Source organism: Neopsephotus bourkii, unplaced genomic scaffold (assembly GCF_033783945.1).
Source record: "Neopsephotus bourkii isolate Nb327-2 ecotype Australia unplaced genomic scaffold, CSIRO-AGI_Nbou_v1 NB_1542, whole genome shotgun sequence".
In the NCBI taxonomy this organism is placed as follows: domain Eukaryota; kingdom Metazoa; phylum Chordata; class Aves; order Psittaciformes; family Psittacidae; genus Neopsephotus; species Neopsephotus bourkii.
In genome coordinates, this window is record NW_026902018.1 from 6,705,416 (window position 1) to 6,722,061 (window position 16,646).

The 16,646-nt window shown below is 40.5% G+C and overlaps 1 protein-coding gene across 10 annotated transcripts in view; it reads right to left on the minus strand.

Moving 5' to 3' along the window:
- Nucleotides 1-16,646, minus strand: part of ARVCF (ARVCF delta catenin family member) — a 277,932-nt gene that overhangs the window by 44,494 nt on the left and 216,792 nt on the right. For 8 of the 10 annotated variants that reach the window (XM_061370845.1, XM_061370841.1, XM_061370839.1 and 5 more), the window contains 3 exons: nucleotides 7,274-7,391; nucleotides 5,805-5,976; nucleotides 3,553-3,570 (listed from right to left, as the gene is read on the minus strand). In XM_061370845.1, the coding sequence (XP_061226829.1) occupies nucleotides 3,553-3,570; nucleotides 5,805-5,976; nucleotides 7,274-7,391 (308 nt within the window). The remainder of the gene's footprint in view (nucleotides 1-3,552; nucleotides 3,571-5,804; nucleotides 5,977-7,273; nucleotides 7,392-16,646) is intronic. The other 2 variants (XM_061370842.1, XM_061370843.1) reach the window with 1 other exon arrangement.

Genomic DNA, 16,646 nt, shown 5'->3' on the forward strand with positions numbered 1-16,646 from the left:
GGCACCTTGCCACCAGAAAAGTACTGACAGCAGAGGGAGATTTGGAAGGAAGCACAAGAATCAGTATTGACTCTGAGGACAGTAATGCACGATTTTGCTTTCCCAAATTATTTTTCTGGGGAAGCGAATCAAGTTATTCAGTCCCTCTCCCTCAAGAGCAGGGACGGCAGGTATGATGGGATGGATTCAGAACACCACAACTGAAGCAGCCAAAGGTGGCTTCTGCACAGGGACTCTACCAGGCTGTTAATGGAGGTTTACAGGAAGGGCTGAAAGTTCCACCAGTCAGGATGATTAAAAGCAAACAGGAAAATGGTCCTTGAAAAGGCAATGTGGAAATTAGTCTGATTCTTTTCTGGGAATAGGGCATGACACACAAAAGGTCAATCCAAGCCCTGTTATAGCTAGGAGCTGGTACAGCTTCTGTGCAGTGAATTCAATGGCCACTTTGCCTCTCTTCTTGACAAAAGGATAAACACACACACACTACTACAGAGACAAAACGGAGCCTTTAAATACCAGTATGAACGTTTAGAAATAGCATCAAGAGAGGGAAGCACCTTACGGTGGTATTCCACCCTCTCCCCTTCTTTGTAAATATCACACACTTTGGGTTTGAAATGCCAGCACAGAATATCAGCCAACTTTACTACTGTGCAAAACAAAACATGCACCCAGAAGTTCTGTTCATCTGAAGCAATTTGTTTCATTAAAGTATGAAAAAGACCATCTAAGCTGCCAAAAAGTCATGCAGCCAGGTACCATGACACTCCTTTGGAAGCCATCTTTCCTAAAGGAAGAGATAGGAATTAGCTGCACTTTGCAGCCCTCAATCAAGTTTTTGCTCCATGAAAGAATGAGAAACACATTGCTTGGGAAACCAAATGCCAGAAATAAAAAATGCTGTGCATCACCAAAGGATGTTACATTTCATAATGGCAGCTGAACCCAGTTACTGGCTGCAAACCCTTGTTGACACTTAGAGCATTGACAAGAAAAAGCAGGGCAAAGGTAGGGGGAGGGGGGGGGAAGACACAGAAGGAAGGAAGTCAGTGTAGGAAAGATTACAGACTTAGACCAATAAGTGTTACTCCATCTTACCTACAAGTAGGACAAACTGTTTTTTCACATGACCCCAAGTCTCATGTCTTTGACATTAGCTAGTTTAAACCTCAGAACACTTACCTGGAGAACTGGACCTTATTCAACACAACTACTCATTCATTTCAGAGGTTCACTCTAATTTAAAGGTTGGGATTTGGTACTTCCATTAGCCCTGAAGCACTGTGATGGTACTGTAAGAGTTCCCTTCTTTCTAGCACAGTGTTTAGTAAGCAGTATGTATTTTGCATAACTTTTTATGGAAGAGATTGTGCAGGAGAGCATTGTTGGCTGCTACATCTTTTGAGCTGGCAATGCAGAAGCAGCTGCCGATTTCCTAAACAATCTTTCATTAAGACAGCTCACTCCACCTGTGCTCTGTGATCTTCAGTCACCATCTCACAATTTCTGGGCCAGACTGCAAATAGTGGCTATCTCCTATGAAGCCTCTGCTAGCTTGACTCTCAGCCCTCTGAGAAACTAGCCCACCTTGTAGGCAAAACTGCATCTGTTCAATCCAGAAGCTGCCAGCTGTTTACAAATGGAAGCAATTCAGAACACAGAGCTCTGACCAAGAGGATTTCAACTCTACAAATTACTTGCTTCATCAAATTCAGCAAGGGCCAGATTCAAAAATACCCAAAGCTCCTACATTTTCCACAGCTTTCCTATAGAGAGGATGTGACCAAACTGTAAGAATGCTCCAAAAGAAATCCACCTAGAAGTGAAAGTTTTCAATTTGTGGCCCAGCTGGTATTTTTCCCATTTGATTTCCACAGGACCCACAAATACTGGTTTGGAGTTTCTAAAAAAGGTGACCAAATTTAGCAATTAGTTTAAGAACCTACCAATTGCAAACCTCCCCTGGCCTGACCCAGATCATGAGAAAACCAGCTTCTATAGCTTTGAACACCCCCTCTGCCACTCAAGCCTGTCAGTAATTCTAGTGCACAGGGATGCTGGAATGACCACACTAGCAGTAGAAAAGACATACAACATCCTTTTTCTGCCCTTCTATACATTTCCCTGCTCTCCAAATTTTCCAGCCTGAGGTATGCCAGAGGAAAGAGGATGCTCTTGGATGAGAAGCATAGCTCTAAACTTTGCCAAGAGACAGACAGCTTTAAACATGCCTGCTGACAGGTCTGTTTTATGAGACCTGGCTGTAGGAACTGGCATAGCACTGTGGTTTGGGAAAACTGCCTGACATGAGACTTGCTTGTGCAAGATGCAATTTACAGTCTCTGAAAACAGAGGGATTAATTCTTTTCCCCCCTCCCCCTTCATTATGTAAGAAATAACCAAAACATGATCTTGGGCATTTTCAATCTGTCAGAAACTCAGTACACACTTTGAAATACGACACAGTGTTATTAACCACTAGTGTTGGTGACTTTCCTCAAATGTCATTTTGCTTTGCCACATAATCTACACAGCTATTCAGTTGGACCATTTCTGCTGATGTATTAATCACCAAAAGCCTTCTTTCTGGTTAAAAAGTTGAAGAGAGATTTGCATAACAACCCCCCAGCAGTCAGTACTGTGCTTGTTAATAAACCCACTGACCCAGACTGCAGCAGAAGGTCAGAAAGCAAGGGCTGAGCTCTGTCTTCCCAAGACGCCCATCCTCTGCAGGCTCACCAGCCACATCTGCAATCAGTGTCTCTCACAACACTACTGAGCAGCATTTGTTGGGTGGTGCAGTTAGCTTTGGTTTTGTTTTCCCAACATTCCTCCTTTGGCTCAGCCCTCCAGAGCCCATTGATCTGAAGCAAGAGTCACAAACTGGAAATGACCCTGCCCTTACCCCAGAATCAGTCTCAGTAACAGTGGAAGTCTCCAGGGCACTCACAGCCTAACAACTTCCCAGCCGACAATCAAGGGAGGCAAACTTCAGCCTCAGCCTTGTGTATTCCGACTGCAATTTTACTTGTGCTGGGATCAGAAACTAAAGGGCATATCCCTCGAGGCATTTACTGGGGTAGGTAGCTTCATCTACCTAGTCTGAGTGCCAGTAATAAAGATGCAGCAGCCCAGGCATTCGTGCCCAAGCAGACAAAATACCAAGGATCCCTGAGAATACACATCCAAGCTGCCTACTGCTACCCACACTGCTAGCAAAGCTGTACTTTGGTATGACAATGTGCACACGTAGGTGCTCCCTCTCTCACAGGGTTACCAGGCCAGTTGCAAATCAATTACCTCACTGCACTTACACCATGAATGAATAAAACCTTGTTTTTAGTATTCTCAGTGTGGGAAGACCAACCTGCAAATGCTCACTCAATTAGAGGATTTCCATGCCTACTGGAATGAACAGGAGGATGCTCTGGGGGTGCAGTGGAGAAGGTGATATGAGCAAGACCTTCATATCAGCTCTAAGTGTTGCATGTGAAAGCTGAACAAAGCATATTATGGTGATGATGAAAAGAAAGTATTGCAACAACTCACCTTGATTGAACCACTCCTCTAATTACCAGAAAAGCAGCAGAAGAAAAACAAAAATTTACAGGAAGGAAGAAAATACAAAGGAACAGTCATAAAGAGCCAGAATTTCACAGAAAAGGTTTAAAGCCTGAGTATTACAAAAATACTACAGAAGTTTAACCAATTAAAAAAAACCAAACCAAAACAAGATATTCTACTTTTTCCCTTTGGTTCCTGCTGGGAAAAAATAAAAATCTTTCTCTGCACAGCTTGTTTTTGATTCCTCTTTTCATTAAACGAAAAAGTTCCTACAGAATTGAGGGGACAGAAGGATGCGCAGCCCTTTGCAGAGGTGTTTGAAATGCTATGATCAATGACCATGAAGTAAAAGAAACATGGAAACTCTGCAAGATCAAGTGAACAAGAGGGGGAGAGAATTGATACATTTACAGTCCTAGACTGAGAAAATTAAGGCAGGTTCAGACCAGCGATTCACATGCATTTAACAGTGAGAAAAGGAAGCTTCCCTTTATAATTTCAGAAGCACATTTATTAATGGGTCTTAATTCATATTTTTTTACACAACAGTTGCCTGTCCCACTCTATCCTTCTGATCTACATACTACCAGCTGCGAGCTCAGCATTACTACCAGTTGATTTCCCTCTAGAGAATAGCACACTTTAAAAAGAGGGGAAAGAATATGTTAAAACATACGTCAGAAATTGTCATTTCCTGCTGTACATACATAACAAAGCCCAAGCTGTCACTGACTGCCTGCACTGCTTACTGAAATCCAAGGGTTCAAACTCGGTGTCAGACGATTTTGAGACCAATTTGTCCAGAAAGATGTAATCAGCAGCTTTGGTTGATAAACAGAAACTATCAGGGAGTACAGACACAGGAGATATATAAAGGTGGGCCCCAGAGGAAGCAGGCAGACACTTGACAGAGGACAGCCACCCAAGAGCGCTCTCTTTTCACGGTCATCAAGAGGAGGATGACAGTTCTCAATCAGCACACTCCCCTCCTCCCACAGTGCACGCTCATAGCTTTTATGTCTAAAAATGTTTTTAACTGACTGTGTTGCTCTCAAGCAGCAAAACAACAGGGACTGCAAGTGGCAGGGAACAAGCTCGAGTCAGCACATGTTCAAGGTGATATTAAAGGACATCACACTGAAGTTTCAGTCACGCAGTGTGAGAACTGGCTGGCCAGGCAGGTAAAACTCTTTCTTCAGTGCTTCCCCCATCAATTCAAAGATGCACATAATTTTTTATTTTAACACAGTTTATATCTAGCTGGTGACAGACTAGTCTGGAAAAGCAAGTTCACACTGTGATGACTTCCCTAACACATATGGAAACATGTAATATTTTAATAACATGTATAGGTCAGATCAAAGCAAGAATAACATGCAGCACAGTCTGTCAAGTTCAAACAATTCCGTATCAGCTAGTTCAGGCCAAAACCTTCCTCAGACCTGGTTATAAATAGTAAGCCAGGATGTGAGTACACATGAATGAGGAGAACAGAGCCTAGACAGAAAACAGAGTTCATTATCTCTGAATTCAGCCTAGAATAGTAATTTCTCCAAAACAACAGAGAAAACTGATGTAATTTGAGTGCCTTTTTCTAAATGAAAGATAGAAGGAGAGTTACTGAGACTATTAATCCTCTCTTGTAATGAAACTCATTTGCAACACTCATGCCCCAGAGGAGAGAACAGGTCTAAAAGTGACTGACAATTAAAAGCTACATAATCACGTTTGCAATTTAAATTATTGGAAGAGTGACTGAATTAGGAGGTTGTATGTTTGGGTTGTGAGTGGGAAGGTAGGCTGTTAGTTTTTCAGATGTGAGGGACTGTAGGTGTGGAAGATACACACACAGGACTACCATGCAGGGGATAAATGCATGCTGGCCTAGCTTCCAGAGGCCGCGGCACATGCTATGCAGCCAAGATCCAGCCAAGCAAGTAGACTGAGCAAAGATTTGACAAATGCAAGAACACAGCACTGCAGAGAAGAGGCGAGGCAGAGCACATCTGCCTCTGTCCAACAGCAGTGTCATCTGTCAGCATGCACCACTCCTGTTTACAGCCAAACAAAACTGTGGTGATTGTGGAAAAAATTCCCAAACATTTAGTAGTAATGCAACAAGGGAGATGAACACATGCCATGACACTACGAACACGCAGTCAAAGTCACGATTTTGCCTACAAAGCAAAATTTACCCCCAAATCAATTTCCAGTGCCAAGCTCTCTGCAACACATACCTTTAGCTTTTTTCCCACCAAAGCAACCAGCATCATCTTTCTTCTTCTTCTGAGAGCCTCCCACACTTGCAGTCTGACTAGCATCCAGTTCTTGGTACTTATCAGCTCCAGGGACCTCTTTGTGGACATGATAGGAAAGGTTCCGCATGATGCACACGCAGTTCTCCACAGACTGTTACAGAGAAATGTGTGTTATACGTAGTACTGCACCCTCTTAGTTACAAACCATTAGTTTATACAGTGGAGCATTTGGAGGAATTTAAAAAAAGCCCACCTGCCCCAGAAAAAGAATGTAGCTTTCAAGGAAGATTTAGTCAAAATCCCTCCAATTAAAGTTCATTCTTGTTCTAAAATCGATTTTATTTTCCAGAAGTGAAGTGCTTCATAAATAGCACCCATTCAAAATGAAAACTCCCTAATTGAAAATACTACCTGATCTTACATAAAGAATACAATTCACCAAAAGATCAAACACAGTGGAAAATGATCATACAAGGATCTTATTTTAATACAAACCTCTCTCTCATTCTTTCAAACTTTAAATCCCCAAGGAGCCCATTTTATTAAATTTTCTCTGGTCAAAACCTTCGTCTTGTGTTCTCATTGAATTCCTCACATGTCCTGTAATAGCTAATCCACAGCACGTCAGATTCTGACAAGAGCAATGCTCTGTAGGTTGCAATGGAAACCACCAGGTGGTTACAAAATCCACTTCCAAAATTATCTGATTAAGTGACAGGGCTTTATAATTCCCTTGTACAGTCCATCACATGGTGCGACTCAAAAAGAATAAAGTAACGATGCTTTATAAGCTTTATTGGTGTTAAAAAGCAATAGCATGCTCTTTCTTTTTTAAGCAGGTTAAATTTATGATATTCCTTATGCATATAAATATGCTCTTAACCACTACAAGATGAGATGATAATAAAGAATAGATTAATCAAATCCGGCACCTAAAAAAACCAGCCACAACGGAACTGCTGCATGTCTGAAGATACTCTCTCAATTTCCAAGTGCTAAAATTCTTAGAGGTGCTGCTGAAAAAGGTCTTTAATGTGGGAACTGACTCCTTTGCTGGCATTGTGCAAAGCACAATACAATGTGACAGAATTCCGATTTGGAGATTGCACTTAAAATGTTAATTAAGTAATGCAGAATAACAGCAATAAAATCACTGATGATGATAAACGACTACCCTCCCCACCTATCACAACCACTTGCCTTTGCTCATGTCATCGGCCACACAAAGTAACATAGTAGCATCACGCTGTTACCACAGCCTGATCATGACAGTACCACAGACTATCATGACAGAACCAGAGATTACCATGACAGAGAGGAAGATAATTACTGTCTTTTCTGAGGCAACCATAATCCATTTCTGTTACTAGCAAACAAAGTCAACCCCAGTGCAACATGTCAGTCTAAATTAATGGAAACATCCATTAAGTTTTAATACTGAAATTCACCTTATTGTCTGTATCCTTCTTGCCAACTGCAGACTGTAGAGCATGAAGGAGGGCATCCACCAAGCCATCGCACTCTCTTAATCTTCTGCGTGCTTCTGCTCCATCTGAACTTACATTCCTAACAGAGAGATTTAAAGGAAAATTTAGCCTTCTAGTCTTCACCATAAAGTTAGAAGGTGTGTAGATTTGTACTAAAATTACGAATAACTCAGTATCTTGGATGAACAATTCGGAGGCAAAGTCGTCTGACAAACCTGTTAAATCTGAGCAAAATATGGCAATGCACATCTGCAACTCCCTGAATCTAAACAAAAAGGGGAACAGTCACAGAGGTGCCTATAAGCCTATTCTTCTGCACTGTTAGTGAGTCCAGTGATAAATCTTAAACTGGACAAGATTTGTCAGAGCAAACAGTATGCAAACCCAAAATTTTATTTCAAAGCCTGAAATTTTAATCTGAAAAATACTTTCACCACCTTAATAAACATGCAAAATCACAGGACTACTCAGTGGAATTCATGGCCACAAAAGCTGAATAAAACCAGGTGTACAATAAACTATTTTAATTAATTAATCTGTATATAAAATTGTTCTTCACTTTGGCCCCCATCTGCTCCAAAGAAGTCAGATGGGTGTCACCATGTACAACTGGTGTCTCCTTGACTGCACAAAGTTCTCCAAGTCCATTCTGTATCCCCAGCTTTCTGACTGGAAAATACTGCACCTGGTTTAAATCCCACAGTTTGACATTTAGAGCCCACCTTTCACACTGTGTACAGCAGAATCAGTACAAAGCCTGAATCAGTCACATTTAGAAGCTAAAAGACAATAGTCAGTATGTTTATATGGCTTTACATTTCTCCAAATATTGCACAAGAGAATGGCACAGGTAGAAGATGTGAGACAGAGCAGTGAAAGGTAGTTGGGGTTGTTAAAGTTGCATGCATCTTTGAGTACAGAAACTGTTAGAGGGAGAACTTAGCCTCACTTGTCCAGTGAGCGTGCACACTATGTACTGAAACCCCAGCCTTACACAAGCATCAATCTGCTATTGCTCAATAAATAAATAAAATTCAAGTCTATTTTCCAAATGCTGTGTTTCCACCCCCTCTCCCCAACACCCCCACCCCGCTTTCTTATCTTTTATCTTTAATTTTTTGGTGGGAAATGGAGTGGCAAAATAAGTACTTGCTGGCAAAACCTCTATGGAAAGTTTTCCCAAAGCTGAAATGAACTAATTTCAACACCACCACAGCCAACCCTTCTGGGTGTCTGTCTTCTACAGACTCGTGTAAAGTTGAGCTTTCAAAGCTCAGGACACAATCCTTACCTTCTGCCATCAGGATCATGCAGCTAATGTTTCTTTTAAACTAACCAGAGGAACTGCCAATCTCTAAGTAATTAACAAATCAACCATGGTCCACTCCCATGGCTCCCCATCACCCAGGCAGGGTGGTGTGTTAACTGGGTGACTAGGAAAAAACACCACATTTTCTCAGAGACCTCTCAAAATCTGAAGAGATTTAAGTGTGAGCTGGTTGCTGTAACAGCACATTAACTTTTAATTAAGAACACAAGTGCACAGATAAATAAATCCTTTCCCCAAATCCTAACACACAACCTCACCTCTAGCAATAGCTGATAAAAGACAGGGAAAGTGGATATTGAAACATGATTCCACACGATATACGGAGGAGAGAATTCTATATGCTCTTCTTCCACCTCCAGTTGTAGTAATACTTTTGTATTAAAAGCTCAAATGTGAATTTTAATGTAAAGTCTTTATGAAACTGAAATTAGAATTCAAATCCTCTGTGATACCATTCAGGAATTATAACAATAAACGATAGCAACTCAACCTCCAAGCACATCTATTAAAGTGAAATGTTACTTATTAAGCTTGAGGGTGACAGAAATGCACTAAAAATGGTCTTACCTGGAGCCGTGAATCACATTTCTTATTCCCTCATTAAATTTTAGAAATAGAGAGCTAAAATACAACAGGAACACTTGCAGACTTCAATAAATAAATAAATCAAACTTTGCCAGAAAAAATCCTTCACACATTTCTTGCTCATGGCCATTTATATGATTTTTCAATGGTCCATTTGTGCTATCACACTTGTAGCATTATTTTTTTACACTGCTTTAGTTACTAACAGCATCACAGTATTTTGCATGCTGCTTTCTTACTTCTTGATCTGTGTTATGATTAAAGGTGGACAATGATAAGGTTAGAATTGACGCTATAAAAGTGTATCAGTGGTTTGCCAGTATCACTTGCTGTTTCTTCAGCTACACAATAATTTACAAAAAATTAATGCCTCAAGAAAAAATTCCCACATATATCACACAAATAACCATAAAAACTCTGCAGGATCAAATTAGTATCTAATTAATGCTACAAATAAGTTATCCAGCCATTGAACTTCGCAGTTGTCATGCTGTAACTAACACATCAGGAAATGTATCCTTATAAGCATCTCATGCAGAAACATCTGCTCTATAGATACCAACACTCTTGGGATTCTGCTAGTCCTCCCTCCCCACGTAATGCAATTCCTGCAGGCCATGGGATTCATCTGACATGGAACAACAAAGCCATGTGGGGATGGTGAAAATAAAGACAGTATGCCTTGAGAGTGAGTTCTCATCTGTCAATCCCAGAAGTACTCCCAGTGTTGGTTTCCATCATCTGGAGCAACCTTGAAAGACTCCTACAACCCAGGAAAATGCCAGGTTGCATTTCTGCCTTGGAGTGTTCAGACTCTATACCATCTACCTCTTTGAAAAACATCACCTGGTAGTCATGGGACTGTGGAGACAAAAGTGGACAAGAGAGCTAGTGCTTGTATTGGTCATTAAAAAGGACAGAAACTGCGATGGAACAGCAGGAGTAAGGAAAAATCCCTTCCAATTTCACACCTGTACTGGAATTGTTCTGGATCTTACAGATCTATTATACAAAAATGATGTAACTAAGTCATGTTCCAAAGGAAGCTTTCAGAACAAAATTTCTGAACACTCTTCTTTTAAGAGTGATGAAAATCAACAAATAGGTGAAAGATCAGACATTAACACAGGATTTGTAGTCATCTTGCACTGGGTGACACCCCACAGAAGGAATGCAAAGCCTCACCCAGGACAGAAACTTCCTGAAACTCATGCCACAGACAGATATGCAACACAACATCCAGATCTGGGTAGGATTTTGTTTTTCATTGAACTTCTCTACACATTAGACAAGCATTATTTTATATCAGAAGAAAATCAATTCTTCAGTGGATGGAGTGTTTGTCACAAGACACTGAATAGAAAAGAAAGCTGAAACCCTAAAGCTGAGGTGTTTGTTAACTGTTACTTAGGAGCAAGACTGTCATGCAACAACTGGAATGACCCAAACATTTTGGAATGAAACACATTATCTCAGTGACTTGCTTACTGGGACAATTTAATATCAAGAACCTCTAGAGATGAAGGTAAAGATACTTTTTAAGTCTGACCAACTCAAAACAGGAACTCTGCAGGGCTTTTGAGGCACTAATGATGGACAAAATCCTGTTACAAATGAAAATAAAGTCAAATGGGTGGGAATAGGGAGGAAGAACAACCCAAACTACTTTTACACAAAACAGTTGTATAGTAACTGTCATTCATCTCTGGTGTTTGTATGGTCTGCCTCCTTTGCCTTGTCTCTTCAACTGAAGAAGACTTGAAGAGACAACTTCCTCTGCTGCTCTCCTTGACTTTCCCAATTTTCATTCCAAGAGTCCATTAAAATGCATTTTAAAACCAACAATAGAAACTTTCTTACATTACACTGCAAAGGATTTACAGAAAGCTTCACAGGTGCTTACTGTAAATATACACAACACACTCAAAAGAACAATTCTAGGAGCAAGACATGAAATTACTTTCCATGTTACTCAAAGTACATAGGAAGGAAATCAACTGTAAAGAGTGACCTGGATTCTTCCTCAAATTCTTGGAATCCAGACTGTAGACATGACTAGTGAAAAAGGATTTGTAATGATGTTAAAATATATGCTTTGGCTGGGAAAACAAAACAGAGGAGCACTAAGTAAATGTTAAATAAAAGTAAATACCTACCAGCATAGAAACACATCAGGCAGGAATCCAGCCTGTAGGTATTAAAGACTTCAGAAAATATATGGGAATGTGCTGAGAAATCTGTTCATGCTTTAGATAAGGTTATCATTATCACCAAATAATTGTCTTAATAATATTGAAGTCTGAAGGTAGCATTTACATCTGCAGAACATACTTGGTACTCATTAGCTCTAGGATAGGTGAGCTGTTACTACTGTCCGTGCCATGCACCAAAATTATTCTCAAGAGAAAAAGCCTTAAAAGTAATTAAATGCACAGCACTCAATCTGCAGTATTTCAATGCAAATCATGTAGCAATGTCCCCACTGTGCTCTCCCTAACAATGTGAAAGACAGATGTGGAAACCTTTTGTATGGTTGTAGGTTTTTTTAATAACAAAGAGAAACCTGAAATTACAAGCAAAGAGACACATTTTTTTCTTTGAACATTAAAACTACTATTTCCAAGACTATTGCTGTGCCTGCCACCTGGCTGGAAAGGGCCATCAGTTGTTATCCCACAGTGCTGCAGATGAAGCTGACAGCCAGAAGATAGAGTATTACTAACACTTATATAAAATTTCAGTTCAGTGGGTTTAAAAAGCACTATGCTTGGAGACCAAATTGGGGACAAAGACCACAGGCTGGGGACTTCAGTTTTTGTGTAAATAAGTGAACTGGAAATTTTCAAGACATCCTCCTAGTAACATTTCCACCTTTCTCTGGAAGAAATGTGGCTGAGAACTGAATCTGATACAGCAATGGGTTCTTTTCAACAGTCTCATTGTGTACACTGCAGTCTCAGATTATCCAAATGAATCCTACTTTTTACTAGTGTAAACAACAATAGCTATTTTTGTACTGCTGGGCTAAAAAGTAGTATTTGCTCCTATACAGTCTGTCTCAGCACTGTTGAATAAGTTGAGGATACCTGTGATCATTACAAACTGGAGTGCTACAAGTGACTGGGGTTTCCTGGTGGGCTTAGTGTGTGGCACTGCACAAGAGGGCTGAGTTAGGGCAATGCTGTAGCCAAGCTGACAGGAAGTATGCATACCTTGCTAGACCCTAACACCATCACTGTCCACACATTGAGTTTTATATACTTCAGGTGAGAAAATCTACAAGGTTCTCATGAATCTGATTTAAATATATTAGTTGTTCTATCCACCTACGCTGACAGTCAGAACCTTTACTATAAAACCACCCTTAGACACCCACTCTTTGCTTCACTATTAAGAAATTTGTATCTGGATGTCAGCCAAAGGAAACTTGATAAATAACAGTTGCAGTAAATGCACTGTATTTCTGAGCGTATTTCTAGGTACTGAATACCTCAAAGGAGGAACATACAGCATTTTAAAATCATTCCATCATTTCACTCAAAAAGAAAATGAGTTCCATACTTCAGTTCACATGAAATACCAGAAAGTTTAACTGGTATTAAATTCATTGTTCTGTAAAAATAAGAGGAAAAGAAAGAAGCTGCCTGTGACACAGACTGACCCAGGCAGCACTGGTCAAACAGCTCTGTACAACACAGTGGAGTCTGGCAGCAGACAGCTGATTTGGAAATCAAGGAGAGAACATGGTAAAGAAAACAGGAAGAAGTCAAAGTCCAAATGAAGTCAACAGAAAGACAGGGGAGCTCTACTGATACTGATGTCAGGTAGGGAGCATCTGTTAAACTGAGAAAAAGTGTTCCAGATCCAGGCAGGAGATCCCACTAGAGATTTCTGCTCCACTTAGGCATCCATTCACCAGCTAAGCCCAAGAGAACAGCAGCAGTGCAGCCTGGTTGCCTTGCATGTAAAACCCTTCCTCCTATGTGAATAAAGAGATTGGTTTTGTTTAGTTGATCAAATGCTCAAGAGGACATACCAAAAGCCACCCCAAAAATGCCTTCAGATGCTTAGTCTGTGCCCCAGAGACACTGGCACAGAGCAAGAAACCTACAAAGCACCCTACTACAGGTCTCATACTCATGGCAGCGCTGTCTGCAAGAGCGCCCTGCAATAAGCAGGAGCTCAGCAGTCAGCAGTACAGTTTAACAAGGTACAGATGTCAAGTCTATCTTTTGTTATTTGTAGCTTTCTATATCCAAAACATCGTGTAATACCTTTTCAGTAAAATGCTGACTGGTTACCTCCTGCATGACCTACTTGGAGGGCCTTAGCTTGTTCCCCTGTAATGCAAAATGATGCAGAAATGCATTACACAAGAATTCCATGATGCCCAGCAGCTACTTAGCTTCCAAATTATTCCAGTCTCTGCTTGGAGGAAAGGCAAAGAGGCTCTGCTTGCTGTAACACATATGCTTGCTGAAATATGAGAAGAAACTCAAAAATACAAAACCAAGGTGGCATTATCTAATAAGGATCATGGCTTCCATGCCTTCCAAAGCAAACTATGTCCGTTACAGCGCCTGCAGTGAGCTTTATTTCTGTCTTGCTCTTCATGCCACCACAGTGACATTTTTTGTAGATTCCTCTCAGTGACAGCCCAGGGAGAAGGGACCTAGATTCATTCCTAAATAATGACAGAAGGCAATAAGCAAGTGCAAAACTTTACATTTATACTTCAGATTTGACTGCAAAGCATTAAGGTTGCATGTAACTAGGTTATGTCTCTGCTGCTAAAATCTATGCATAATTTATTTATATTACAAGCTAAACATCAGAACTGTCAGGAGGAACCCTAACAGCTCCTTACTAGCACGAATTAAACGCTCTGCTCATCATATAAGCCCCAGGACAGCCATATGCTGTGATCCTGCACAGTATCAGTAAGCTAATTAAGAAACTGCCTTTGCTCTCTCCTCTCTGTTGTGTAGGTTTTTAATTTGAGTTGGTGTTTTTCCAGCCTGGGTTGGGCAGATAAGCTTCTCCCTTTTCTGTGCTGTTTCTGCCTCTAAAGTGAAGATTCACAAGCAAATTTCTGTTCAGTTGTTGTCTCTTTCAAAAATGATTCGTTTGCTAAAAGTCCAGTTCAAAAGTACCTTTTGCACAACAAAACTCTGGCAGTATCATTAGCTGCAGTTTCTCAAGCAGCAGTCTTCCAAAGTCTGTGCCCAGTATGAAAATGGTATGAGAAAACCAACCTCCAAGTACAGTGGATGGGTGGACAGAGACATGCCAGTACCTGCCCTCACCTCCTCTGGGTGGGACAGGAATGTGCTAAGCTCTGCAAGAAATCCTGTCTGGACCTCCTTGGTTAAACAACTGCCCTATGAACACACACTGAAAGACTTCTTGAACATGGATTAAAAGTCACACAAATTTGTCAAAAAACCTTTTTGAAGCTATGGAGAAATGTAGCTGCTGCAGGGAGAGTTCTGTACTAATGTTTGTCTTGTGAAGCTCAAATACCACTTTGCTGCTGATAAAAAAGCCAGAGAAAATGTAAGCTGGCCCCTGAAAACTCAGGTTTTCATATCTTCTCTGTCTTGTCATGCTTCGATAATCAAAGCTCCCCTGACACCAACGACAGCTTGGCTAGCAGCACTGTAGCAGCATCACCTGAGCTTCACCTCCTGTGCTCTACTCTTCACTAGAGAGCTCTTCCAGGTCAAAGATTTGCACTTAAGTGCCTTCTTACTTCAGTTTATGGGAGATGAAGACTGCCTCAAGTACATAAGAGTGCAGGTAGGACAAATATTATTTGACTGTCACCACATACTATTATCATGCCTGCAGGATTTAAAGATGGATAAAGCTTGAAGGTAATTCACTTTGAAAACTCAAATTCCCAAGCACTTTTCTTCTTCAGAGAAAAGCCATACATTAATCATTAATAAGAAAGGAGGGCATAAGCACCTGGCTTTGACAGCCTATCTTCAAATACAGCATGCAAATATGAGAGAAAAAAAAGGACAAACCATTATAACTCCTACACTCATACAGATGTTTCCAGTGAACAAAGAGAATTTTTCTGCCAAAACAAGACCACACATTCCATTTGACTAACTTTCTTTAACCTCCACATGCCTCACACATCCATGCTACAATATTCATAAGCATATATATATATGCACAAGTATATAAAAGACATTAGGACTTGAGGAATGAGTCCAGTACCATTAAGCAATGTTACGTATGACTGAAGCACTCTGAAGTTACATCTGCAGGACACAAGATGTACATGCATGTACCTTAATGCTCTGACATCCTCAGAAAAAGGCTTAAAACATTCTCATCCAAAACCTCTATTTGGCACATCCTAAGTATTAATGATTTACCATCAACTCCTTGCAGTCCTCTTTCCTCTGAAGTATTTAAAAGTAACAGAGGCTTGCAGATACCTTTACATCATTTCTCATCCCAGTGGAGTATGTTTTTAGCTCTGAATCTACTGAGTCCTTATCTTATGCCTTCAAACACTGTACCTCATACTTATCATAACTCTTAGGTTCTGATTCAATCGGACTGAATTCTTAATTTATTCCTACAGGAAGTGCTTCTTCCCAGTTGTTGTCGCAAGGATCAACCACTTCAAAATCATTGAACTACCAGCATTTACCAACTTCAGGGGAAGGTAAGGACAGAGGTGCCAATCCTTCATTAAAGACAGCAACGTGAAGATCAGTGACCAAAGTCCAGATCTGGCCAGGCACTTACTAACTTGAATCTCACAAAACCAGAAGGAGATAGGGCTATTAAAAATTAGACCACAAAAAGGTTGACACCATTAATCTTGCCTGCAATTATGTCAGAATAGAGGAGAACATCAATTAAGTCCATACTTCTGAAGTCTCTTGCAACAGCTCTAGCCACCAGGTTGCCCCTACTCAGGAGCTGATGTTTAACAAGCTGTTATGTGCAATTTTGAGCTAAAGAATGCATGTTTTTAGTGGAAGTCAAGTGGGTGCAGTTTTGTTTGTGTTTGTACACCCACAGCCAGGTCTCTGAACCCTAAGGCTATTTGGGAATGTGAATTCCTGTGTACTTGGAGAATTGACAAGAAACACTGCAACTACAGATGGTACGCTGGAAAAAGGAGCACTTTGCATCTGTTTGCTATGCAAATTAATTCATTTAACATTTGTTAACAGCAGGTCAGTTTAGCACAGGAATCAGGCTAGAAAGTTGGCAATTTAGAAACTAAGTTCTACTCTGTCCTCTTAGAAGTAAAAATTCCAAGGGAGAATTAAAAGTAATTAGGCAGAAAACAGCAATTAAGCCCAGAATGAATTTCATTTTAAAACCATTAAAATCCTTGCTGCTTCCAGAGAACTAGAAATCATGGTGGATACCTACACAGAAAAC